The 27,616-nt window shown below is 39.4% G+C and overlaps 1 protein-coding gene and 1 long non-coding RNA gene across 4 annotated transcripts; one reads left to right on the top strand and one right to left on the bottom strand.

The window, feature by feature from the left end:
• Nucleotides 1-833: 833 nt before the first annotated feature.
• THAP9 (THAP domain containing 9) lies at nt 834-24,234 on the bottom strand. Of its 3 annotated transcripts, none has more exons than XM_043448156.1 (5): nt 24,012-24,234; nt 16,319-16,514; nt 13,328-13,631; nt 11,981-12,131; nt 834-6,880 (listed from the first exon to the last, which is right to left on the bottom strand). In XM_043448156.1, the coding sequence occupies exons 1-5, from the start codon at nt 24,089-24,091 to the stop codon at nt 4,900-4,902; spliced, it is 2,712 nt and encodes a 903-aa protein (XP_043304091.1). In that variant the 5' UTR covers nt 24,092-24,234; the 3' UTR covers nt 834-4,899. The 3 variants fall into 3 exon arrangements, with proteins under 3 accessions (XP_043304091.1, XP_043304093.1, XP_043304092.1); XM_043448158.1 differs by having other exon boundaries at nt 834-6,580; nt 24,012-24,190; XM_043448157.1 differs by lacking the exon at nt 24,012-24,234 and adding an exon at nt 17,046-17,417.
• LOC122428256 lies at nt 24,178-27,616 on the top strand. The gene is made up of 4 exons (XR_006265678.1): nt 24,178-24,517; nt 24,635-24,790; nt 25,140-25,229; nt 27,542-27,616. It is a non-coding gene; the product is annotated as an uncharacterized LOC122428256 (long non-coding RNA).

Genomic DNA, 27,616 nt, shown 5'->3' with positions numbered 1-27,616 from the left:
TACCGGTGTGAGAGTTGGACCATAAAGGCTGAGCGCCTAAAAATTGATATTTTCAAACTGTGGTGCCGGAGAAAACTCTTTTGAGAATCCTTTGGACAGCAAGGAGATCAAACCAGTCAATCACAAAGGAAATCAACCTTGAATACTCATTGGAAGGACTGAAGTTGAAGCTCCAGTACTTTGGCCCCCTGGTGCAAAGAGTCGACTCATTAGAAAAGACCTCGTTGCTGGGAAAGATCAAAGGCAGGAGAAGGGGATGACAGGACAAGATGGTTGGATGGCATCGCCGACTCAATGGACCTGAGTTTGAACAAGCTCCGGGAGATGGTGAAGGACAGGGAAGCCTGGCGTGCTGCAGTCCAAGGGTTGGACACAACTTAGCGACTGAACAACAACAAAAATCTGACAGTAAATAAGGAGAGTACATCGTGAACAGGTTGGGTTTACCCCAGAAATAAAAGACTGACCCAACATTCAAAGAAATCAATGTAGTTCAGCATACAAAGGAAAATAGTGTCAGCATACAAAAAAACAATCATCTCAAAAACTGCAGAAAACAGCCTTTTGACTATACCAACTACTACTACATTACATTTAAAAGGGTGAATACTATGGTATGTAAATTCGATCTCAAAAATTTCCCCCCAGAAACATGCAGAAAAATCATCTGAGAAAATTCCAACACCCATTTATGGTTTAAAAAAAATCTTCAGCAATTTAGGAATAGAAAGGATCCTCCACCAAAAAGCCTACAGCTAACATCACAAGAATGGTGAGGACTGTGTTTCTCCCTAAGATTGGGAACAAAACACTTCCTGTTCAGTGTTGTTTGAGGTCACTGTACAATAAGATTTTCTTTTCTTTTTTTTTTTTTTTTTTTTTACAAAACGGCCATAGATGGGGAATGAATAAATATGACAGTGTCTATTTGTGGATGGTGTGGATGTGATTGCCTATATAAGGAGTGTCAAAGGATCTTAATAAAAAGGTACTAGGACTAACAAGTGCATTTAGCAATATTAGTATGCAAAAGTATATTTCTACATAGTAGCAATGAACATTTAGAAACTGAAATTCTGAAATTACCATTTATAGCAGCACCACAAAACATGAAACGCAACGTAGCAAAAATATGTACAAGATCTGTATGTGAAACAAAAACACTGATTACAAAAATTGAAGATCTTTTATATATATATAATTTTCATGGTTTGGAAGTCAATATTAAGATATCATTTCTCCTCAGCCTATAGATTCAACATAACTCCAGTCAGAATCCCATAAGGAATTTTTGTAAAAACAAGCTGATTATAAAATTTACATGGAAAGGTACAACTAGAATAGCCAAAACATTTTTTATAAAAAGAACAAAGTTGGAAGACTGCTGCCTGACTTCAAGAATTATATAAGGCTAATCAAGGTAATGTGGTATTGATGAAAGACCCATGGATCAAGGCAACAGAATACAGAGCCCAGAAATAGATTCGTATTTATGTGGTCAATTTTTGACAAGGGATCAAAGGTAGTTTACTGGAAAAGAATAGTCCTTTTAACAAATGGTGCTGGGATACCATCAGTATGTAAAAATATGAACTTCTACCACACACGAAAGTCAACTGAAAATGGATCATAACCTAAATGCAAAACCTAAAGCTGGAAAATATCTACAAGAAAAATGGGAAGAAAAGTCTGTGACTGGTTTAGACAAAGATTTCTTAGATAAGAAACTAAAAAGTATAATCCCTAGAAAAATCAATAAATTAGACTTACTAAAATTAATGTTCTTCAAAACATACTAAAAAAGTAAAAGCCACATCATAAACTTTAAAAATTGTGAACCACTCACTATGTTGTACACTTGCAACTTAACACTGTACATCAGCTTTACCTCAATAAAATTTTAAAAGCCATAGACTGGGAGAAGATATTTGCAAGATACATCTAATAATGTACTTTTATCCAGAATATTTAACTAACTTACTGTTTTTATTTCTTAACTTTTCAGTAAGAAAACAATCAACCTTGTTTAAAATAGAGGCAAAAGACTTGAACAGACATTTCACCTAAGATGACAGTGACTGGCAAATAAGCCTATGAAAACATGTTCAGCATCATTAGTCATTAGAAAAAGAAATGAAAGCCACAATGAAATATCATGGCACACCCACTAGAATGGCTAATTCAAAACAGAACCCTGACCGATACCAAGTGTTGGGGAGGAAGTAGAGGAACTAGAACTTCTCATATATTTCTGGTTAATGTACTGCATGGTACATCACAGCAAAAGATAGTTTGTTACAATGTGAAACATATACCAGTTGACCCACCATATGAATACAACACATTTTTTATGTATCCATCAGTTGGACATTTGGACTTTTTTACTTTTTAGCTATTTTAATGTTATGAAATTTGTACATTTCTCTTGGGTATATGCCCGTTGGTAGAAATGCTGGGTCATTTGGCAATTCTATGTTTAACTTTCTGAAGAACTGCTAGGCTGTTTTCCAAAGCATGTGCATTCCTACCAACAGTGTATGAGGGTTCTAGTTTCTCCACATTCTTGCCAACGCCTGTTATCTGTCTTTTTTATTACAGCCATCCTAGTGGCTGTGAAGTGATATCTCTTTGTGGTTTTGATTAGCATTTCCCAAAAGGCTAATGATGTTGAGCACATATTCATGTATATCTCCTTTGAAGAATAACTTTGTGTTCTTTACCCCTTTAAAAAATTGGGTTATATTATCCTTTATTATTGAGTTCTTTGTATACTCAGATACAAGTCCTTTACCAGACACATGATTTGGAAAATGTTTCTATGGCTTGTCTTGGACTTTCTTGATGGGTGTGCTTTAAAGCACAAAGTTTTCAGTTTTGATGAAATTTTTGCTTGTACTCTTGGTGTCCTATCTAAGAAGCTATTGCTGAATCCAAGTCTCCACTATTTTATTCTAAGTTGTTTTACCTCTTACATTTGTGTCTTTGTTCCCTTTAGAGTTAACATTTTGCATGTGTATATCCAGTTATTCCAGCACTATTTGTTGAAAGTAGGAAGGATACATTTCTGAATATTTGTTTTCTCTGAAAAAGAGAAAGAACAAGGGTGCTGAGTAGAAACTGTAAGCTATTAATTACCCTAATCAAGTGTGAACAGAAAGTTCACTGTGAAGTGTATCATATCAAGTAAGTCTGACATGAGACTTGGAGCACTGCACTAAGGCAAGAACAATTAACTGTGCTAATGGCAGTAATGGAAAGATTCTTGTCGTCAGGGTTTGTCCAGTTTATACTCAGCACTTAAATAAATGCAAAACACTATTTTAATAAATTGCACAGGACATGGGTCAGATGTAACAGCAGAGAACCTAAGACACTGCAGATATGAACCTAGTTTTAAGTAAAAATAAGTACAAAACTTGAATTTATATAAGCAATAAGTTAAAGGTGGTGACATAAACAGGCTTCCTTTGAATAAGATTTATCCTGGTGCACCTAAACTCATTCTACTGCAAACAAAACAAAACCAACAGTATTCAGACTCCTTAGTAATATCTCCTTATAAAATGCAATACAGGACAATTCTGGTTACAGTTCAAAACTGAAGCCTTTGTTTGAGGTAGACCCAGCATAAATATATCAAAATATACTATTTATGGGGAATTTCAATTTTAATAAAACTGGTTTTACCTGTCCTTAATCTTTTACAACTTTGTCTTCATATTAACTGTAGTCTATGAACATTAACTTAATGACAATAAGAGATATTTTACATACACAGGTGAATAATGTGTTCATTTTTTCCCATTAAAATACCTCCATTTCTGAAAGTACATATATGTTTTTCTATTTTATCTTTTCAGATCTGGATCTGAGAGAACGGAGAAAATTGTTCTTATTAGTAGGTTTCCATCTTCAGATTATTTAAGCTTCTCCCAAATTTCTGAAAAATCTCATTATGTGGTTAAGACAAACTTTTTCATACTCTCCCAACTGACCATTTTTCCCCCAATTTATTTATCATATGATATGAAACACCATTGTGCCAAACTGAAAATGTTTCATTATTATCCTCTTCAGAAGAAGTTGAAACAAAGGCTTCTTTTCATTCTCTGATGAGCACTGTGCTCCTCCAATAGGAGTCAGGTATCCACTCTTACTATTCAAAGTAGTGTGAGGTCCAGACAAATGGGCTGTGAAAATCACATCACCTGCATACTCCCCAGACATTTTCAAGCTTGGTTGTAGCACAAGAAGTGTCCATTTCATGGCTCATGTGTTTACCTTCTGCCTAATAGAGTTTAATGATTTCTATTTAAAGGTACCCCAGCAAAAGGGTTTTTGTAGTGTTTGGTATTTAACTTGGCCTAATTTTCATGTGTAAGTAGACTATATTCACAGTTTGATAGGTATTCTGTTAACAGTCTTCTTTTTATTTTTTTAAGTGTTATTCTTAAGAGTTGTAGACCAAATCTCTTCTGGGAATGTAGTCTTTATAAAAGGAGTCAATGTTTTAGAGACTCCTTTGTCATCATTCTCACTTTTTAAAAATTTTATTGGAGGATAATTGTTTTACAATATTGTGCTCGTTTCTGCCATTCTCACTTGTTTTTAAAGTACATCCAGTTGAATTACTCAGTTGGATAGTGGTAAATTCAAACACAGCACCTGTTGGCTAGTCTGTTCTTACTGACTTCCCGCTTTCTACATTTTAGGTAACTCTGAAATGCTTGTAAGCCCTACCAAATTCCATGTAGATTTGATAACGTACATAATAGAAATTCCTAAGACATAAACACAAACTTGTCCACTGTGCAGAATTTGTAAAATATTGTCAGTTGAATTTTAAAATAAATGTTGACCAATTATTTTTAATAAAAATGTTAATATATTTTAGGTCCTTCATTTGAATGGGTATCTATTGTTCCTTAGCAAATGCCTGCATTTATTGGTATTCGCAAAACTTGAACATCTGTAATTCTGTGAAGATGACCAGTGTTTCCTTGACAAAGATTTCAGCTCAATTCTTTCTGAGTGGTGTTTTAAGGAGTACTGAGTTATATCTTTAGCTCTGATCTTTAAGAAACAGATTATGATATCCTTTAGTAACTTTACAAAGTGATTGATGGCACATACTTCTCCATCAAAGAGATGCTCATCTAACTCTACAAAAAGATAAATATGCCCAGAAAGCTCATATAATATTTTCTGTTGAAGGTAAAATTCCCTCTGTTTGGGAAGCAGTGGTTCATGAACTGTCGGCTTTGAATGGGTTCTTACAACTCGCTCACAAGTATTTATGACTCGGCACAAACTTTCAGAAGGGAAATGCACACCATTCTCCTTTTTAACACACAACAGGGATCCAATTTTAGAGGCTTTGAGATCCGATGCATACAGCGCACTGAGGCAGTCCTCGCATGTTAACAGAGCTGATAACTTATTGGCAATATAACCAGCGTAAGAGGTGAGATTTCGCCTACGAACTGACAGATCTAGTAATGCCTCACTTAGCAAACAGTCAGACCAGTCTGGGCAAATATCCTCTTTGTAAAAAAGACTCTCTATAATGCTGACACCATACTCACGCTGAACTGTCCCGAGGGCCAGGTCAGTCCTTCGAGCAATTGAAATGTCAAGGCTGCTTACTTCACTTAGAAAGACCTCATCTTGTAATCTGTGTCTGGTATCCAAATTATGGTAAGCTTTCTGGAATGCCATGCAGGTGGGGTTAGAAGTGGTTACTGATACCTGTCTGAGCATCTTTAGAAATAATTCCAGATGATCCTGACTGAATTTGTACATCAGGAGATAGGGGAAAGGCATGACTTTGGGGAAAACATAATTTTGGTAGAGCCATTTTAAGCTCTCAGCATTAAGCAAAAATCCCAGGAATCCCAGTTTTCGCTTACCTTTAAGGATTTGATTATTGCTAGTGTCAGATAATGTAACAAAAATAGTCTTGGCTTCAGTTAACACATGGTTGATTTTATTAAAAGTTTCAGGTAATAGAGGTCCTTTAAATTCCTTTCCATAAAAGTTCCTACTATTAAGAATGTCAAACAGATTGTTAATTAACCGTAAGAAGTGGATGGTACCAACACAGTTCTGAAAAGGAGGCAGGCCTAATGACAGCAAACATTCTAATGCCCTGACCACACTCTCACTGAAGACCTGGCTGGCACAATTCGTTTTCAGTATGTGGTTCTTCAGATTTGCAAGTTTTCGTGGGATTCTCTCCATATGCGATAATTCCTGTTCCTCTAGTGCTGCTAACTCCACGAGGTGCTGCCAATGTGCTGTGCCGTTGATAAACTGAATGCTTTGGAAATTCTGAAATGCATTTCTTATTAATTTAAGCAAGTGGCAAGAATCAAAGAAGTAGGCAATCTGTTGGCTGGATGATGAAGGATGCTGAAATGTACACTTCACATTGTCTCCGTCGAGATGTATCCCCAGTGCCCTCGCCATCTGAACACTGTGAGCTGAGGCGTCAGACGTGACAGCCAGCACTGTGATCCCTATGTCACTTAGCTTGCCAATCGTCAGACGAAGCAGCTGAGCTTGCAAATATCCAGAGGCCCTGTTTACAAAAAAATAACCGAGAGGTGTGCTCCAGTGACCAGAAATACCCACTGCCATGAGCAAGACAGTTTCTGAGGCGAGTGGCATTTCATCAGCATCAAGGGTGCCAAGACCGAAGTCCATAAACCCCTGCAGATGGTGACTGCTGGGGTCCCACTGAAGCTGCTGTGTGAGAGACAGACCTTTTATCATCAATGAACAAGACTGGTATCGCTGGTCTCCATTCTCTACTTTTTGCTGAAGAAAAGAAAAAACGTTGCTGTTGAAACCTGGACCAGGTTTGCATTTGGACAGCCATCTAGAAAATGTAAAAGATGAAAAATATAAAACACAGAAGAAGAGGGACTGTCCTGGTGGTCCAGTGGCTAAGACTCCCGGCTGCTAGTGTAGGGGGCCTGGGTTCGATCCCTGATCAGGGAACTGATCCCACGTGCTGCAGCTAAGACCTGGTGCAGCCAAATAAATATTTTTAAAAAAACCACTAATGAAGGCATTAAAAAAGGGGAAATGCCTTAAATGGTTCTAAAGTAGCCTCAACTCCCTATTGAAATAAATTCAAGTAGCCAAATTGTACCCACACTTTCAAGCATATGTTCCTATTGTTACCATAAAACAGTAAGATAATAGAGAAATGAGTGTGTACACTCAGGTGCTCAGTCGTGTCCAACTCTTTGCAACCCAATGGACAGAGACCTCTGTCTATGAAATTTTCCAGGCAAGAATAATGGAGTGGGTTGCCATTTCCTCCTCCAGGGGACTTTCCCAACCCAGGGATCGAACCAGCATATGTTGCATCTCCTGCATTGGCAGGTGGATTCTTTACCGCTGTGCCACTTGGGAAGCCCCAGTAGAGAAACTTAAATAGAATAGCATTTTTTAAGACGCAAACATACCACAAAATAATTGTAAACTTCTTATTCACTTAAAAGAAGTGTACAAATCAATTACCTGGTTTGTTCTAATTGAGGTGTTTATCATTTAGATCATAAACCAGCCTTACCTGTATATTCACTGCAATGAGAAAACTGTAGAGGGGAAGAAACTTTGAGAAATCGCATGCCTCGACCTCACTTTACCAGTGAGGAGATTGCGAGGCTGCTGCTGTGCTGTGCCTAGCTGCTCGGTCGTGTCCGACTCTCTGCAACCCCATGAACTGTGCCCCGCCAGGCGCCTCTCTCATGGGGATTCTCCAGGCAAGCAAGAATACTGAAATGGGTTGCCATGCCCTCCTCCAGGGGATCCACCCAACCCAGGGACTGAACCCAGAGGGAGAGGGTGAGATGTCCGGCCCATGCTGTGCTGCTGGTCATGCACAAACAGGAAACTCAGCTTTCCTGAGACCCTCGTTCAGTGCTTTCCTGACTGCTCTTTACAGGCAAAGAATTATGCCCTTTGGGACAATTAAGTGCCTGCTAGCTCCCAACAAAAGTACCTATACTATGATGTTTATCTTAGGAGTTTGGTTTTTTTAAATTTATCTTAGGCTGCACTGGGTCTTCGTTGCTGTCCGAGGACTTTCTCCAGTTGCAGAGTGGGGGCTACTCCTTGATGGGGTGCACGGGCTTCTCGCTGCGGTGGCTTCTCTTGTTGCAGAGCACCGGCTCTGGGTGCATATGTGCTCAGTGGTTGTAGGACCCGGGCTTAGTCACCCTGCAGCATGTGGGATCTTCCTGGACCAGGGATCGGATCCTTGTCCCCTGCACTGGCAGGCAGATTCTTAACCACTGAACCACCGGGGAAGTCTAGGCGTTCTTTTACAGTTTCCTTGACCTTCCCAGGCTGCTGCTAATTCTCTCCTATTACTGTTAGTGAATGTCACTAACAGGATTCTATCAGTTCTAATTTACTCTAAATTGCTACAGATCAGGAAAGGAAGTAGTCAAGTTTAATAATTGTCTAAAATAAGACTAAATGGATTCTGAGGTAGACTGAAGTGTCTGTTTTTGCTGAAGTTTACTTTTATAACTCTCAAATGACTTTTTTTTTTTTTTGTTGTTGCAAAGTTTTTTTTTTTATTTTTTTTTTATTTTTATTTTTTTTATTAGTTGGAGGCTAATTACTTCACAACATTTCAGTGGGTTTTGTCATACATTGATATAAATCAGCCATAGATTTACACTTATTCCCCATCCCGATCCCCCCTCCCATCTCCCTCTCCACCCGATTCCTCTGGGTCTTCCCAGTGCACCAGGCCGGAGCACTTGTCTCATGCATCTTTTTTTAGGTGGAATTTTTTATTTGGGGGCTATATTCTAGGTTGCCAAGATTACTTCCTAGACTAGCTGATCTCTATTTAGTTGAAATTTTAAAGTATGTTTCCATATATTTCAGAACAGAGCTTTTCAAATATTTTGCTGCAATCTGAAAACGTTAGTTGCTCAGTCATGTGTGACTCTTTGTGACCCCATGGACTGTAGCCAGCCAGACTCCTCTGTCCATGGACTTCTCCAGGCAAGAATACTGGAATGGGTAGCCATTCCCTTCTCCAAGGGATCTTCCTGACCGAGGGATCAAACCCAGGTCTCCTACATTGCAGGTAGATTGCTGCAACCCAGAATTTTCATAAACAGAATTTACCCTCATTATATGCCATATCCTTACTATATGTATGTGTGCATATAAATGCATATATAAAATTTAATGTGAATTATGACTCACTAAATTGATTTTAAGATGCACTAACAGATTTGAAAAACAATTATAAGATGCAAAAGACATACTGTAACTATTTAGGAGGCAGAAATATTAATCAGTTGTTTATATTTTAAAATAGGGCAAAGTAAGACAATGAGAAAACATACAGTGGCTCTTGACCAGAGTGCTACAATTCATTGGTATGGTGAAAAACCCTTTTCAAGTGTGTCACCAAAGTTTAATCAAATTAAATTTATTCTTTTGCATTACGATTCTCAAATGAACTCTAAAGATGCTAACTGTGTTACACATACAGTAAGTATATAATGAAACTCTTTAATACTTCTAAGTAAGAGTTCTAGCTTAAACAGGTTAAAAAAGTTTATGTTCTGGTGAGCTTGCCTTTTAAATGGAAATCTGCATGATACCTTAATGTCCACAACTACTAGACTGAAGCTTATCAGGTAGAAAGACAAGTGAACTTCTTCATTTTAAGTTTTTATAACTTAGAGTAGAAATACCCAAACCAGGTTTTTAGAGTTGTAGGGAAGCAACTGATTTCTCTCTCACACCAACTTTTCCCCTGACTCAAAGTGAAAAAAAATTTTTTTTTCTGATTGTATAAAATGACACTTTCATTTTTTTTTTTTAATAAATGAAACAATACAGAAAAGTACAAAATGGAAAGTAAAAGAAAAAAAAATCACTGTTAATAGGCGAACTTTATAACACTAACAGACTCACAGACATAGAAGACAAAAGTATGGATCCCAAAGGCAAAAAAGCAGAAGGGATAAATTAGGAATCTGGGATTAACATACACACACCACTCTATATCAAACAGATACACAAGGGCCTACTGTACAGCGCAGGGAACCAGTTCAAAACCTTGCCATGACCGATAATGGAAAAGACTCTGAAAAAGAATATATATATACAAGTAACTAAATCACTTTGCTCTACGCCTGAAGCAGGACAACACTGTTCACTGTAAATCAACTATGTGTGCTAAGCTGCTTCAGTTGTGTCCGACTCTGTGCGACCCCATGGACTGCAGCCCGCCAGGCTTCTCTGTCCATTGGCTTCTCCAGGCAAGAATACTGGAGTGGGTTGCCATGCCCTCCTCCAAGGGATCTTCCGAAATCAACTACACCTCAATATAAATAATTTCTTAAAAATCACTTAATATTTTAAAGACATTCTTCCAGATCTTTTTCCTTACATCTGTTCACAATCCTAAATGCACATCCAGGCATTCTTTCATTCCATAAATATTTATCGAGCGACCACTGTCTTCCAGGCACCCTGTCAGGGCAGGAGCTCTAACAGAGAACCAGATGCAGGCCTCGGACTTGAGCAGCTCAGTCTCATGAGGTAGACAGTGTCTTGAGTACTAAGATTCAGTTCCACATTGTGTGTGCAAGAGGGCACCTCGGCCAGAATTGGAGGAAGAGCAGGCTGGGCTTCAGAAAGGATGTGTCATCTGATCTGAGTCTGAAGGGTGAGGGCTAACATCCAGGACTAACAGGGAGAATGGGCATATCAGGCAGATGGAGGAGTAAGTCTCCAAGGTCAGAATCAGCAAGAAACGCCTTATAGAAGGAACACGGACTCTAAGAGGGCAGGGAAGGAAGCAGGAGATGAGCCACAGAGCCCAGCAGAGCCACGTTTCATCGCAGAGGCTCCAGGAGCCACAGGAAGGAGTTAGTCTACAGTCTCCAGGTAATGGAAGACCCAGGCAGCAGGAATGTGACTGGTGTGAATTGAACTGTGTGCCTTGAAAAAGATGTATCGTCAAGCCGATCCCCAGTTCCTCAGAGTGTGCTCTTATTTGGAGATGGGGATCTTCACTCATCAAGTTAAAATGAGGTCATTAAGGCACACCCTAATTCAACATGACTATGTCCTCATAAGAAGAGGAAATGTGGACACAGAAACACACTTGGATAATGGAAGACAATGTGGAGAAACACAGGGAGACGACCACCATCTATCAGCCAAGGAAAGAGGCCTGGAACAGACCCTCATCTCACAACCCTCAGAAGGAACTAACCCTGCCAGCACCTTGATTTTGGACCTCTAGCTTCCAGAAGTGTGAGGCAATACACTGCTGCCATTTGAATCAAATAAATAAAAATAAAGGGATCTGTAAAACCAGTGATTTTAAATAACAGTGAATAGTGAGTATTAAATTTATAAGGCATCACAGTCACTGTGGTTTTTTGCTTCCCACTAAGAGAAAATAATAGTGGAGGACAGGGAAGCCTGGTGTGCTGCAGTCCATGGGGTCGCAAAGTCAGACATGATTTAGCGACTGAACAACAACAAGAAGAGAAAATAAATATATCTATGTATTTTGACCACGGATCCTAAAAAATTCTTTTTCATAATCTGTTCTCTGGACAACTGCACTGGCATCAGTGATCCGTGCCTCAAACCAACGGTATCAGTCTAGAAAATCTTCTAAACTAATCACATATTAAAACTACTGAAGTATATGAGAAATTCCACTATTTCAAGATTCAGATTTTACCACCCAGAGTCTCTACCATCTGAAAGATGCAAAAAAAAAAAAACAAATTGTCAGCTTACATGTCCTCATTTTGCTGATCAAATATCAAGATTGTGATGCTATGCAAATACCACCTGCAAGTTTTTAAAAAGAGAAAGTGGATGAAAGGAAGAGTGTGAATACAAACAGTGTTAGTGGATAAACTGCAAGAAAGAACAGTATGTTTTATTTTACATCGAAAAGGTAACTCACGTTCTGAGGATGGAAGAATGAGGCAGCTTGAGAATCTTTCTTACATGATCATAGACCTTGCTACTGCATAAGTAGAGTGTACATGCAAACTGCTTCATTTCTGCGGAGTACTCAGCTGTTTCTCTCCAGTTATACAGCTCCCACTTAAAATCTGTTAAGAGTAAATTTATTCCTTGTGATGAAAAATGTGTACAGTAACATTTTCAGACATAGATCATAGTATTTGGATATAAAAATGTGCTAGGCACCAAAATTCAAATGTAACCACCTTTTAACTGAGTAGGTTCAGAGGTTACTATCCAGTCTTAGAGACTATCAAATTTATCTTGTTCATTGTGGATCATTTCACTAAAAAGAGGGATGAAAAATGTTCCAACTTAAGTTATTTATGTTTTACTATTCATTAGCAGCCTATGTGGATATTTTTGGAGGAACAGGGTAGAAAATGAAATAAATGAGTAAAATTAAGTCTCTGGATTATGAGGACATTCATTTGTTTTAGTTTGTTCCTTGGTTACCATTTATCTGAGAGTAAAAATTAGACACAAGAAACATTTTAAGGGATATGGTATATGGCATTAATCAGAATGAACAGATAAATCTTTCCTACCATTGAGAAAAAAAAATTCTCTGTTCCTGGTGAGGACCCCTATTTATAACCTATATTCCCCTCCTGGAAAAACATAAAATATGCTCCTCCACTGGAGGTATCTACTCCTTTTGACATGCTGCTTCTTCTTTTTTTTTTTTTTTTTTTACCAGAATGCAAATCCAAAAATCCCTACCCCTTTCATCAAAGAGTATGTTGGCAATTCTTATGTTACCCCTCTTCAAATATCCTGGTTCACAAAGACTAGGTAGTCTTTCAATGAATATATATATACTCTATAGAGTATTTCAGAATTAACTTTGGAGACTTACACAATTTTCAGACTCAAAGAGATTTTGCAAATTATGTAGTTCAACTCATTGCAAAAAAGGCTTTACTGATAAATTATGCAGCAGTTAAAACTGCTTACAAAGAATCTGCAGTGACAAGAGTGTGACTATAAAAAGTGAAAATTACAATATATGGCATAAACTATATGATCTCATTTCTGGGTTGTAGGATTATGTGTTATTTTTATCATTTATACATTTCTTTGCTTCTCCTCTAATAAACATAGAACTTTTAAAAATGGACAACTGTAACAAGATTTTGGTGATTATTTTTCATTTTTCTTACTTATGCTAGAGAACCTCCGGCTAAAGGCATATTTTCATGGGCAATACAACATAAAAATGTAATGACATTTCATAAAAATTAGGAGCTGTGCAGTAAGTATTACTGGTCACTGGGGAACATACCAGAAAATTGTGCTCGTAGCAGACATTCTGTTTCCTCTGTAAGTAGCTTCTCTTCTATAAGCGCATCAATTAGTCGTAAGCCTTTTCTCTTCTTGATCATCCTGTAGTTTTTTGCAGAAGCAAGTCTTTTTTTGGACACTTGTAGCATCTGCTGCACCTCAGCTAGCTTCTCTGCTCCTATTGTCAGAGGTCTCTTTAAACTGTAGTTATGGTCTTCAGTAGCAACCTCTTGAGAATTATCAGGAAGTGGCTCTTTCAGGACTTTCTGTCTTGCTTTACCTTTAAGGTGTACACCTTGGAGAACCTAGGACACAAATGGAAAATGAGGTTTATTTTAGAAATTATCACACAATGATTATCTATTAAAATATCACTGAATACAAAGCACTCACCTGGCTGCCGTGGAGAGTTAGTTATGAAAGAAAAGGTAATAATCTCTGATTTTTAAAAATGTATAGTCTCCAGGACAAGGTACACAAGTTTTTTGGGGGTGGGATCTATACAGAAATAGTAACATAATGCTGAGTTTCTGAAGTGATTCAAGTAACTAGTGAAAGGTGGTGATAATTTGGGAAGGTTTTGAGTTGTTCTTTGAAAGAGTAATAACATGGTTAATGAAGGGGACTGGGAAGTTATTTGTGCAGAAGGGAAGGCATAGGACAGAGCATGGGCCTTGGAAGTAAGACTCCTGGCTCCCTCACTTAAAGCTGTAACTTAACCTCTATAATCCCTCAACTTTTCATGTATAAAATGTGGATAACAATAGAGTTGACTTGAGGCTACGATAAGCTAATTTACATAAATTGCCTAGTGCACTGCCTGGACCATTGTGGGTCTCAATAAATTATAACTATTACTGATTTTAAACAAAATCATAAAAGCAAGGCAATTTAGCATATATGTAGTGGGTAAGTATTTGTGGTTCCAAAAGAGAATTCAGAGCAGTTACAGATGCACAAATTAATTAATAAAAAGCTCTTGGAACTTATGAGTTTGGATGTGACACCAAGTATATTCTTCTGAAAGAGGGAATGAGATAAAACAGCACTGAAAGGAGATTCCAGTGAATAAGAGGATGGTGAGGGCAGCACCAGGACAGAAGAGTTGGGTGACTATACGAAGACTGCAGACAGTGACTGAGTCATGTACGGAGTGAGTGCATGACTAAGGGCTAAAAGGATAACATAAAAACAATCAAAAGAAACAGAAAAATATAACACCAATACTGGTGACTGACTCACAGAGAATCTTCTATTTTCTGTATACTTCCTTCCATATCAATGCTAATGACTAGGTACATTTCTGGTCAAAATCAATAACATTTTGGGGGAGAGCCAAAAAAAAAGGGTAGATAATTTCAAAGTATTGGGTTGGCCAAAGAGTTCATTCTTTTTTGTAAGATGGCTCTAACAAAAAAGAGCCATTTTACAAAAAGTTGTCTTTAACCTCATTTGAAACAATTATGTTAGACTGTTTTGTGACAGCTGTCATACCAGCATACATTAAAAAAAAAAAAAAAACCTATCAAAATTGGTGAATTTTTGTGTAGTCATTTTAATATTGAAGGGGGAGGAAAAAAGCAACAGTTTCAGCATATTATACTTAATTACTGATATTTCAAGAAAGGCAAAAATGCAACTGAAATGCAAAAAAAGGTTTGTGCAGTGAATGGAGAAGGTGCTGTGAACTGATTGAACGCATCAAAAGTGGTTTGCGAAGTTTTATGCTGCAGATTTCACTGAACGATGCTCCATGGTCAGGTAGACCAGTTGAAGTTGATAGCAATCAAATCGAGACATTGAGAATGATCACCATCACACCATATGGGAGAGGGCAAACATACTCAAAACATCCAAATCAAGCACTGGAAATCATCTGCACCAACCTGGTAATGTTCATCACTTTGATGTGTGGGTTCCACGTAAGTTAAGTGAAAAAACCTTGACCACATTTCCACATGTGACAATTCTCTACTGCAATGTAACGAAAACATTCCATTTTTAAGACAAATTGGGGTGGGCAATGAAAAGTGGATACTAGACAATAATGTGGAATGGAAGAGATTGTGAGGCAAATGAAATGAACCACCACCAACCACAAAGGCCAGACTTCATCCAAAGAAGATGATATAGTATGTATGGTGGGATTGGAAAGGGGTCCTCTATCATGAGCTCCTTCTAAAAAACCAAGTGATTAACCCCAATAAGGCCAACTGAAAGCAGCTCTCAATGAAAAGCGTCCAGAATTACTCAATAAAAAACACATAATCTTCCATCAGGCTGATGCAAGACTGTGTGTTTCTTTAATGACCAGGCAAAGCCTGTTACGGCTTTGTTGGGAAGTTCTGATTCAACTGCTGTATTCACCAGACACTGCACCTTCGGATTTCCAATTATTTCAGTTTTTACAAAATTATCTTAACAGAAAAAAATTTAATTCCCTGGAATATTGTGAAAGACACTTGTAGCAGTTCTTTGCTCAAAAACATAGAGAGTTTTGGGAAGACAGAATTATGAAATTGCCTGAAAAATGGCAGAAGGTAACGGAACAGAACAGTAAATACGTTGTTCAAAGAAGTTCTTGGTGAAAATGAAAAAATGTGTCTTTTATTTTCACTTAGAAACCAACGGAACTTTTTGGCTAGCTCAATATTATGAAAACTGTCTCATATTTAAACAAAACCCTGAATTCTAAGGCTATTTACATTTACTAGTTGATTTTTGCGATCACTTCAGTAACCTTTATGTATTTCTAGACATGATTTGCATATATACACCTTCCAAAGCAGAATTATTAATACATATGTATTTAAAAATATTACATAATGTTACATATATATTTAAAAAAATAAAAGTATTGTATTATTGGATTTACTTTTTAAGGCCTAGGTTTTTGGTTTTGCTTTTATCTCTGTAAGTCCTAGCTATAATGTGAGCAGTCTCGATTTTCAGTTCTATAAATTGAATTTTGTTTACACCTAGATTTAAGTACCTTGTATAGAGAAACAGAAGGCACAGCTCCTTTTTTCAGCTTTCTTCTTATGCCATATGACTCAAAGTCACTTTCTTGAAAATGTTTGGAACATAGCATAGCACCCGGTCCTGGGATCCAAATCTTTTTGCTTCTCGGGTCCATACGATTAACAGCCCTGATCCATTTTGAGCGCTGTATGGTATCAGTTGGAAATCTACAGCAATCATATTAAAGTTCCATTAACAAGAAACCTCATAGTAATACTACAGTATTATTTATTACACAAACCCATTTATTATTTAATTGCTTTTATGTAAACATTTAGTCCAGCTAAAGTTTAACTCACTTGATCTGATTTCAAAGTTCTTTGACTTTTTAAATCCAAAAGCTCAGTATCTAAGTGATCTCATCTGTTTTAACTTGCATGTGGACAATTCTCACATTTAATATTCTGCACATTCTATCTGCACAGCCTACAGTTAACAGAATCTGCTCAAATTTAACATGTGTCTCTTTCCTTTCCTGTGGCAATTTTAAACTATATCCACAGATTCTTTGGTATGCCTCCTTTCAAGGGGTGAAGTCTAATTCCCCTCCCCTTGAGTGTGGGCTGGAGTTTGTGACTTGCTTCTAAAGAATATTAAAAAGGTAGAGGTGATAATGGGCTGTAAGAGTAGATCAGAAAAAAATACTGAGGATTTGTCTTTCTTGCTCTATTGAATGGTTTTTCTTTGGGGGAAGTTACCTGCCATGTCATAAGCAGCCCCGTGGCGAGTCCACTTGGTTAGAAACTTGAGTTCTCCAGTCAAAGGCCACATGAGAGCCTTTTTGAAAGGATATCCTTTGGCCTCAATCAAGGCTTCAAGTGACTGCAGTCGCGGCTAACATTTTGATTGCAATCTTATGACACTCCCAGTCACACCTAGTTAATCCACTCCACAATTCCTGACCCTCAGAAATTTTGTGAGAAAACAGATGCTTCTGATGAATTTTGAGGAAATTCATTACTAAACAGTAGAAAACAAGTAGAAAAAATCCACTGGATCACAGAAAAAGCAAGAGAATTCCAGAAAAACATCTACTTCTGCTTCATGGACTATGCTAAAGCCTTTGACTGTGTGGATCACAACAAACTGGAAAATTCTTAAGAGATGGGACTATCAGATCACCTAACCTGCCTCCTGAGAAACCTGTATGCAGGTCAAGAAGCAACAGTTAGAACTGGACAAGAAACAAAAGTCTGGTTCAAAATTGGGAAAGGATCACATCAAGTATGTATACTGTCACTCTGCTTATTTAACTTATATGCAGAGTACACCATGTGAAACGGTGGACTGGATAAACCACAAGCTAGAATCAAGAATGCCAGGAGAAATATCAACTACCTTAGATATGCAGATGGTACCAGCCTAATGGGAGAAAGTGAAGAGGAACTAAAGAGCCTCTTGATGAGGGTGAAAGAGGAGAGTGAAAAAGCTGGCTTAAAACTCAACATTCAAAAAATGAAGATCCTGGCATCCAGTTTTATCACAACAAATGAAATAGGTTGGGGGAAAAATAGAAACAGTGACAGATTTTATTTCCTTGGGCTCCAAAATCACTGCAGATGGTGACTACAGCCATGAAATTAAAAGACGCTTGCTCTTTGGAAGAAAAGCTATGACAAACCTAGACAGTGTATTAAATAAAAAGACATCACTTCGCTGACAGAAGTCCATGTAGTCACAGCTATGGTTTTTCTGGTAGTCATGTATGGATGTGAGTGTTGGACCATGACAAAGGCTGAATGCTAAAGAATTGATACTTTTTGAACTGTGGTGTTGGAGAAGACTCTTGAGAGTCCCTTGGACTGCAAGGAGATCCAACCAGTCCGTCCCAAAGGAAATCAGCCCTGAATATTCATTGGAAGGACTGATGCTGAAGCTGAAACTCCAATACTCTGGCCACCTGATGCGAAGAGCTGACTCACTGGAAAAGGCCCTGATGCTGGGAAAGACTGAAGGCAAGTGGAAAAGGGAACAGAGGGTGAGATGGTTGGACAGTATCATCAACTCTATTGACATGAGTGTGAAGAAACTCCAGGAGATGGTGAAGGATAGGGAATCCTGGCATGCTGCAGTCCATGGGGTCGCAAAGAGCTGGACACGACGTAGTGACTGAACAACAAAAGAAAACAAAGTACATTTCCTACACTCAGTTTTTCTATTTTGTTTTGAAAGGACATTTTCTTAGTCTTGAACATAAAAACTACCTTCCATTTTTCTACTTGTCAATCCCAGCCAAATTACTATATTCAGAAATGAGTGAGGGGGAAAAACTCATGAGACTAATGTAATGAAAATCACAGAACTGCTCTTTCTGCACCCTCTTCTTTATCTTGGAGACAGATCGACAGGTATGACTCTTAAATATTTTAATTCATGCTTTAAAGCATATAGTTGTAAGGAACTGAAACTGGTAAAAAAGTTTCATTTTCTCAGCTAATTTTGTTAGGAAAATGATATGTCAAAACGGTAAAACATAATTCTGAGATACTCTCTCAATCACCTTGAAAAACAACAGAGTTAGAAAACCTGCATTTAAGCCTCAATTCCCTTTTATCAGCCTTGTGGTATTAGATACATCTCTCAATCTATCAGCTTCCTCCAGGGCTGCAGGTATATGACACAGATGTGTTCAAAAGCACTCTGTAAATGGAAAGGTACCATCTAAAGTTTGTTCTTTGTTAGGAACAACCAATGCCACTTTGGGGACTTTTTAATCTTATTGTTCCAGGAAAATGGTGCTACACAATCATGAGAGAATGTACAGGGAATTATTTTCCAATAAATAAAGGCACATCTCTCTCTTTTCTCTGGGTTTTCTTAACAATGGTACGTGTTTGTGAGGCAACACTTCCAGATTGAGTGTAGTCTCTTAACAAGTAAGGGACCATCAAAAGTTCGCTGGTCTACCAAGTTACATTACTAGCCTGATTCTCTGATGCAAAGCTTCCCAACTGGCACACCTGGAGCTCTTGAAGTAGTTACATTAAGCTAGTTCCAAACAGCTTTGTAGGTTTGTAGGTTTCTGATGTGTAAGATGACATGGAAAAGGCTGGTAAATACTGTAGTCTAACCAGCATGATTGAGTTCTGGACAAAAATAAATTGGTATTAACAACTGATAATACTTTTAAAGCAATCACCTTATGTTTTGTATGTTTTAAAAACATTTTTAATCTTAAAAACAAAACAAAGCTCTGTAAGATAGGTTTTTATCCTCTCACAGAAGATGAAACCAAGACTAGAGCAGCCAAGTTTAGCCATCAGTAAATAGTTAAAATTGGAATTCAGGAACTTCCCCGGTGGGCTAGTGGCTAAGACTCTGTGCTCCCAATGCAGGGGGCCTGGGTTCCATCCCTGGCCAGGGAACTAGATCCCATATGCTGCAACTAAGAGTTCCAAAGACAGAACTAAAGATCCCACATGCTGCACCTAAGACCAGGAGATCCTGGGTGTCACAGCTATGACCCAGAGCAGCCAAATAAATAAATAAAAGTAAATAGATTAATTACCAAATAAAACTGGAATCCAGATGTCCCTGGTCTAAAGCCACCTCTGAAACTGAAGGTCATTCATTCGTGTCCGATTCTTTGCAACCCCATGGACTATACAGTCCATGGAATTCTCCCGGCCAGAATACTGGAGTGGGTAGCCTTTCCTTTCTCCAGAAGATCTTCCCAACCCAGGGATCCAACCCAGGTCTTCCGCATTGCAGGCGGGTTCTTTACCAGAAAAATTCTAAACCAATCACCGTCTCATATACATAATAATGAAATGGCTTACACTGTAACACAGAATCCATTTCCTTCCTCCTGTTGACTATGCCTTTTTTATAATGCTAGTGAGGATTTACCTCTGGCTCCCTGCACTTCAAATATTTTCCAGAAAAGTGGCTAACAAAACCTCTTCTACAGGGGTTACATCCAGAGAGGGAGAGAGAAAGGACTGAGGGGCAAGGCTTTAACTACACTTATGGCTTATGTCTCTTCTAAAAAAGAGAAAAAATCAAACATGTTACCATCTGCTTATTCTCAGTGATGGGAAACAGATGTTTGTTACATATAAATAAAAGTTTAAAAGAGAATTCATTACAACAGTTCAGGCAAAACTCTTTCAAATCACCAATACATATATTTCCTTGGTTATGAAATAAATTTCTTAATCTCTTTATACCTACAGAAAGAGAATATATCAAATTTTTAACTTGCCGGTCCCACTTTCCATTTAAGTCATTCACATGTTTGACAGAGCACCAATATTCTCATAATATCAGAGGCATGTATTCAAAATTTTTGTTATGGAAAGAGTGCCATGATCAAATAGTGTGAAGATGGCAGCTTCAGGCAACAGCAAGTTGATTAACTCTCTCTTTCCCATATTACCTTTTTGCTGAGCCCGTACTTCAGACCAGTGTTACCTTATAACTAGGACTTACACCACAGTATCCTAACTCCTTCTCCCCTCTCTATTCTTTCCTGTCTTCCTTAAAACTTTAGCTGTCAGGAAGACCAACAATTCCTTCTCATTCATACATAGATGGTGTCTAATTCTGCACACATGTGCCATTAACAGAAGCACAGAGGGAATGTATTTAGGTTGGAAGAGAGGTATAGAGGAAAGGCTACACAGAGGAGCTTAGACTCTATCTTTTAGGCACTAAAGAGCCCGAGGTCTTAAAACACTTCCCTGAGGGAGCAGGCATGATAAAATTTGCACTTTCAGAAACATAATTTCCAGTAATCTAGAAAATGAGGGCTTCCCTGATAGCTCAGTTGGTAAAGAATCCGCCTGGAATGCAGGAGACCCTGGTTGAAGAGCCGCTGGAGAAGGGATAGGCTACCCACTCCAGGATTGTTGGGCTTCCCTTGTGGCTCAGCTGGTGAAGAATCCACCTAATATGCGGGAGACCAAAGTTCAATCCCTGGGTTGGGAAGATCCCCTGGAGAAGGGAAAGGCTACCCACTCCAGGATTCTGGCATGGCTTGCAAGGAGTCAGACACGACTGAGTGATTTTCACTTCACTAATCTAGAAAATGAAATGAACGGGGAAGAAATTAGGCATCAGAAATCAAGAGTCACAGCACACTGGTGTAATAATTACAAAAAAAAATTTTTTTTTTAATTAAGCGGGCCTTGCTTTGGTCCTCAAAATATGAAACAAAAGCAAAAAGTGAGTTCTTCCTTATTTAAAGAAACTAGGAAAAACGCACAGGAAAAACAGGGCAGCAAGTGTTGACGAAGAAATCAAAGAAAAGGGAGAGAACTAGGGAGAGAATGTCAGTAACAGCCAAAGGAGGTGAGGGCTTCAAGTAGTGACCAATATGGTTAAAAGTTAAACAGAGGTCAAGAGAAAGACTTATTAACATAATTGCTCATTTAGATTTGCCAAGATTACCAATGACCCTCAGTCAGTGGGTGTGGACAGATATCTGGCTGCGGTAGGTTGATAAGTCAACAGGACTTAGGGAAGTAGGTGTAGGCTTCTGTTTTGAGGAACCTGGTTATAAATGGAAGGAGAGTGGTAGGGTAGTGCAGAGGTGCACAAAGCTTCAAGAGTTTGTGTGTATTTAAAAGTGGAAGTAATTCAAGCATACTCAGTGTTTTTAGGCAAGTAAGCAGCAGAGAGAGCAATTTAAAATAAAACTAGAACAAGAACTAAGTGATGGAAACAAATCTCAGAAAAGAAAGGATACAATTATAGCAGCTTAGGTGGAGGAAGCAGCCTTCCTTAAAAATAAGCAACACTACAAAAGACCTACCATACATAGTTGAAACTCCTTGACATGTTTTTAGAATTTGTTTCCAAACTACTTTACCCAGGCTTCTACATCTTCACTTTCCATTCTTTTATTTTCCCATGCTGTGCTCTGTGCTGTCCAGCTGTTTGCAACCTCATGGACTGTACCCCGACAGGCTCCTCTGTCCATGGGGATTCTCCAGGCAAGAATACTGGAGTGGTTCACCATCTCTTCCTCCAGGGGATCTTCCCAACCCAGAGTTTGAACACAGGTCTCCCATATTGCAGGCAGATTCTTTACCATCTGAGTCACCAGGAAAGCCCAAGAATACTGGAGTGGTTCGCCATCTCTTCCTCCAGGGGATCTTCCCCACTGAGCGATCAAACCCAGGTCTCCCACATTGCAGGCGGATTCTTTACCTTCAGAGCCACCAGGGAAGCCCTTTTCCATTCTATTTCTACTTAAATGCTATCCCCTTTCCATCCCACCCTCCGTTCTAGATAGGGCTCAAGGTCCAACTCAAATACCACTTCTCCCATTGAGTTCTTTTTGATCTTTTCATAAAAGTCCTTTGTCTACCTTTGTCTAACTCTCTGCCTCCTATTGCCTTTAAAAAATACCGTACATTTCTTTCCCTCTGAGAGGATCTGTTCTACCCACTTTTCTACCTCGCATTAACTTCAGCGACTTTTACCAGACTGTCCCACAGATGTGGGTTCAAATTTGGTCGGTCTGAAAATACACCCCACTCTTGAGCCAAATGAAACCCGCTTGCCATGACCAGATACAGCCAGAATCGGACCTGGCTTGTACAGCTGGGCTAATGATAGTGAACAACTGGTAATGACACATAGTACTAGTTAAAATCTGAAAACAAGGGCCTTTCGGAACCCTACTGGGTACAAAAGCCTTGTGTCTCCCGTTTCTTATTTTTAAAAGGGGGGTGTTGGGGGGGGGTGTGTGGAATTCAGTCTCCCAGGCCTTCTCTGCGTTCCAAAGAGTAGATCAAAGCAATGGCTGATTAGGGGAGTCAGGGAAAGCAGAAAAGAAAAGTAGCACTTAAACTAGATAACCTGAACAATAAATAGTTCGGTGACAAAACAACAGTCCCGATTCCTCCTCAAGGGATACACATAATAACGTCTTGGCTATCTTTATGTAGTTCTGTAAAAACTAAACCCCACCCAGGTAGAGAACGGTGACCACCTGCGGATCACAAGCCCTTAGACCTCAGGTTTGGAACCAGAGGTCTAATCACAACCGAAAGGCTGATGATTCAGCTTCTCCAAACACCAACCTGTTACCCCCAATCAGAATAACGTCACGCGCCCTGTAGCCCTCACCCCAAATGCCGCTTTGAAAAAACCTAAAAGCCATCAGGGAGTTTAGAACTTTTCAACACCATCTATCCATTCCCCTCGCTTGGCACCCTGCAATTACCGCTGGACTTTCCTTCACCTCAACCCGCCACCAGTAAATTGGATTTGCTAACCGGAGGGAGAGGGGAAGCGAGCTCTATTCCGTAACAAACGCATCCGTACTCATGCTCCCAAGGAAGACACACACTAACGAACGCGCACGCCTTCAACAGTTCTTCTCAACTGCCTTCCTTTCTCGTCTCTTCAATAACACGACGGAAAGGCAGCAAGACTCCTTTAGAGTAACTCCTACTGAAAGCTACTGGGGGTCAGGAGGCAAGCTACAGGGCACGGGTAGGCAAGGAGAAAACGAGCACTCCGCAGACACACATTGAGCCGCATGACAAAACAGCGTTACCCTCCAAGTTGCCCAATTCCCTCCCCCGCCCCTCGCTACGCACGTCACGTCGACGGCGTCACGCTCCACCCGGCCCCGCCCCCACCCCCCACCCCCGTGGCCTGCAGCCCGCCTGGCCGTGCTGGGAGTTAGCGCGGAGGCTGTTCTCACGCACTGGTGGAAAGAGAGGCCGCGCTCCCGGCTCAGCACGGTGTCTCGGGTGCTGCAGCCCACTGCCGAGCAACTTCGGGTCATCTTCTTGCTACGTGGGGCTCCACCTCCGGTGTTCCCGCGACAGCATGAGTCGCGGTGAAGTTAGCTCCGCCCGCTGACTCGGCAGCTACCACCTTTATTTGTTTGAGAAAGGCGGGCTCTTAAGGCGCTTTGGATCCCGCCCTACCTCTCCGCGGGCGCTGCGCTCGCCGCCGTGGCCAATCACAGAGCACGTCACGTCGCAGCAGCCAATCGGAAAGGCCGGGGGATATTAAGTCAACCTCTGGGCCTCCCCTCGCTCCTCGTTGGAGGGTGATAAGTGTATTTTGCTGCAATGGGCTGTTTTTCGTCTGGCCTGGTGAAATCCAGGGCCATCGCGTTTCCTCCGAGGCTCGGCCAGAGAATGCGAAGGGAGAGAGGCAGGACAAAAGTTGAGGCGAATCCAGAGGCGTGCCAATGGGTCTTCAGGTGCGAACTCTGAAAGTAATGGGAGGACTAGGAAAGGATGAACGTGGCGCCCTAGAAATATTAGAACCCAAATTATTTAATGAAAGGCATGTCATTTTCTTGCACTTTATTTTGCAGTTCTCTGATGCGGAGATGATGTCGGAGCTCTTGGTATGGTAGGAATGTGGACTCAGGATTTAATGAGAATTTAATACCAAGATAAATCGGTTTTTAATTCAAGGAGGTCTTTCTTGCAAGATCCTTTGCCACAATGGAGATTAAGAAGGAGATAAGGTAAGAAGGTTTGGGGGGAAGAGCACGGTCTAGTGGGGACTCGTTAATAGAAGTACTAGGAGGGGCAGGAGAGGGGGCAGTGCAGTGGTTTTGATTGGGATGTGGGGCATCGTGGTTAGTTTTCAGGAGTGAGAAGATCTTAGGACGATGTCTTTTCTTAAGCTCTTTATGTTTACGATATGAGACTTCAGTTTTTACGGAAGAAACAAAACGGAGCCAAGGTGGGGCGTAGTTTCTATTTTGTATCCTTGAAGAGGTCCTTAGTATATCATGTAGCATCTTTCCTGCTTAACGTTGGAGGCTCATTAAAGTAAACGAATGTTAGTCACTTTTTTATTTCTGTCTCTAGCTGCAAGAATGAGTCCAACATTTCCAAGCAAGGTTGTTCTTTCTCCCATGTTACTTAATCCAGATTCTGGCTGAAAAGATTCATCTCAAGGTATTGTTCACAGTTGCTTTCCATTATAATATGCTTATGTCGTATTAGAATGAGATTAACGTAGGTTTTACTTATGTAGTTTTGTGAAAAGTCACAAGGCCTAAGGATAATACAAGAGTTGAGAAATTGGTCTATGGGGGATGTGTCTACTTGGCTGTAAGATGTGCAAAGTATAGAACCTGGATTTAAAGCACTGTCGTTGATCAGACTACTAGAAACTTTTCTAGCACTTAACCTATTAAGACCTGCATGAGACTAAATAGAAATAATTAAGTTTTCAATTAAAAACTGGTTGCCTTATTTTTTTTTTTTTTGGCAGAGGTTTTGTAGAAGTATAGTGTACATATCATGTAATTAACCCATTTCAAGTGCATGATTGGATGGGTTTTAGTATATTTATGAGTTGTGCAGTGATCACTGCAATTTTAGGACATTTTCATCACCCCAAAAAGAGACTCCATTTGCAGTAGCAGTCATTCCGTACATTTTCCCTCCCCTAGTCCTTGGAAACCGCTCATGTCTGTCTGCGTGAGTGCTCAGTCAGTCAGGGTGTCCAGCTCTTTGCCACCCTTTGTAACTGCAGCCCGCCAGGCTCCTCTGTCCGTGGGATTTTTCAGGCAAGAATACTGGAATGGGTTGTCATTTTTCTCCTCCAGGGAATCTTCCTGACCCAGGGATTGAGCTGTGTCTCCTACTTTGCAGGCAGATTCTTTACCAGCTGAGTGTAGATTTGCCTATTCCGGATATTTTCATATAAATGGAATCAAAAATTAGTCTGTGCTCTTGTGACTGGCTTCATTCACTTGGAATATTTTTAAGGTTCCTTCATGTTAGTCCTTCATTTATTTTTATTGCCTGCCCCAAATATTCCATTGTATGGGTATACAACATTTTCTTTATCGATTCATCAGTTGGTGGACATCTAGGTTATTTCCATTTTGAGGGGCTGTTATGAATAATGCTGCCATGAACAATTGTGTACAAGTTTGTGTGGGGCGATATGTTTTCATTCTTCTTGAGTATATACCTAAGTGTGGAATTGCTGGGTCATACTGCTACTCTTCTCTTTACTCTTTTGAGGAAATGTCAGACTTTTTCCAAAGTGGCTGTACCAATTTACATTCCCATGAGCATTGGAGAAGAGTTCCAGTTTCTCCACATTCTCATGGGTGTGAAGTGGTATCATTGTGGTTGCCCTTATTTTTAAGGACTTTTTTACACGTTTGTAAGAAATTTTTTAGAGGATGCTCTTTGAGTGCAGAGACAATGTCCTTCAGTCACCAAGTCGGAAACAATGTCAAAGGTGAATTTGTCTGTTCAATCCTTAACCTACAAATAGATAACATAAGTTTCTGCTATAATGTCACATATTTTGTGAAAAAAAAACTCATGCTCAGCACAACTGTACGTTTGCAGATATAAGACTTATGGGGAAAATAGGATTAGGATTGACTACTCAAAGTATACGAAGTTTGACACTATCTTTAGTGTCGGTACCAGGGAAGCACGCTTACACTCTTTCAACCCATTAAAGGTAACGTTAAATGGAGACTTAAAGTTACCGTTATGGAGTATTAAAAGACCAATGCTTGTGGGTGTTGGACATTTCCAATGGAAGTAGAGCCCTGGGCGAAAGGGCTGCTGTTAAGATGGGTTCAGATGTAATCAAACCTGCTGAGAGGCAGTCATGGAGGTGGGTGCTGCTCCCAAGTGAAATCCTGTGCAGGCACTCATTTCCATTTTATTAAGCTAGAGCTGCCAGTTCAGCATCAGAATATAAAGAGGGATTTTTTCTTTCCTGCTGAATTAGCTCATGAGAATGTAGCTCTCAAAGTCTTGACAGTATTTGTCTGTTTATTAATTACAGATGGGTTTCAGAAAACTGCAATGCTTGGGAACAACTTAATTAAATTTAATTAAATGCACATCAACTAAATGAAAGTAACCAACTTACTTTCCAGCCACAAGGGGCTGCTACTCTGGGTAGCATGCAATCCCTTGTAAATGGAATCATTGATGTTGAGTTGTATTTATGTATTTTTACATTTGCTAATAAGCTTTATGTACTTTCAGTGCTATTTTTTTATTGTTATACTGGTCACACTGAAGTTCTTGATTTAATCATTTGATTGTATCTTTGCTTCCTTTGATAGCTTCATATCCAATGATTAAACGTTTTCACTGCTGTTCACATAATGAACTTATGTGATTATTGAATATGTGAATGAGGATATGTAAGCTGTATTAAAGATGTTATTTGTAGAAAGCATTGACCAGTGCAAAAAATAATTGGAAATAAAATATCTTTTCAGGAATTACATTATTGAAGATGTCGAAAAAGATTTCCTGGATCTTGGAAGAGAATTACTAAAACTGTGCAGGGGAGG

This window comes from Cervus canadensis, chromosome 26, assembly GCF_019320065.1.
Source record: "Cervus canadensis isolate Bull #8, Minnesota chromosome 26, ASM1932006v1, whole genome shotgun sequence".
NCBI classification, from domain to species: domain Eukaryota; kingdom Metazoa; phylum Chordata; class Mammalia; order Artiodactyla; family Cervidae; genus Cervus; species Cervus canadensis.
Note: the sequence above shows the minus strand (reverse complement) of the source record. Positions and strands in the feature narration are given on the sequence as shown.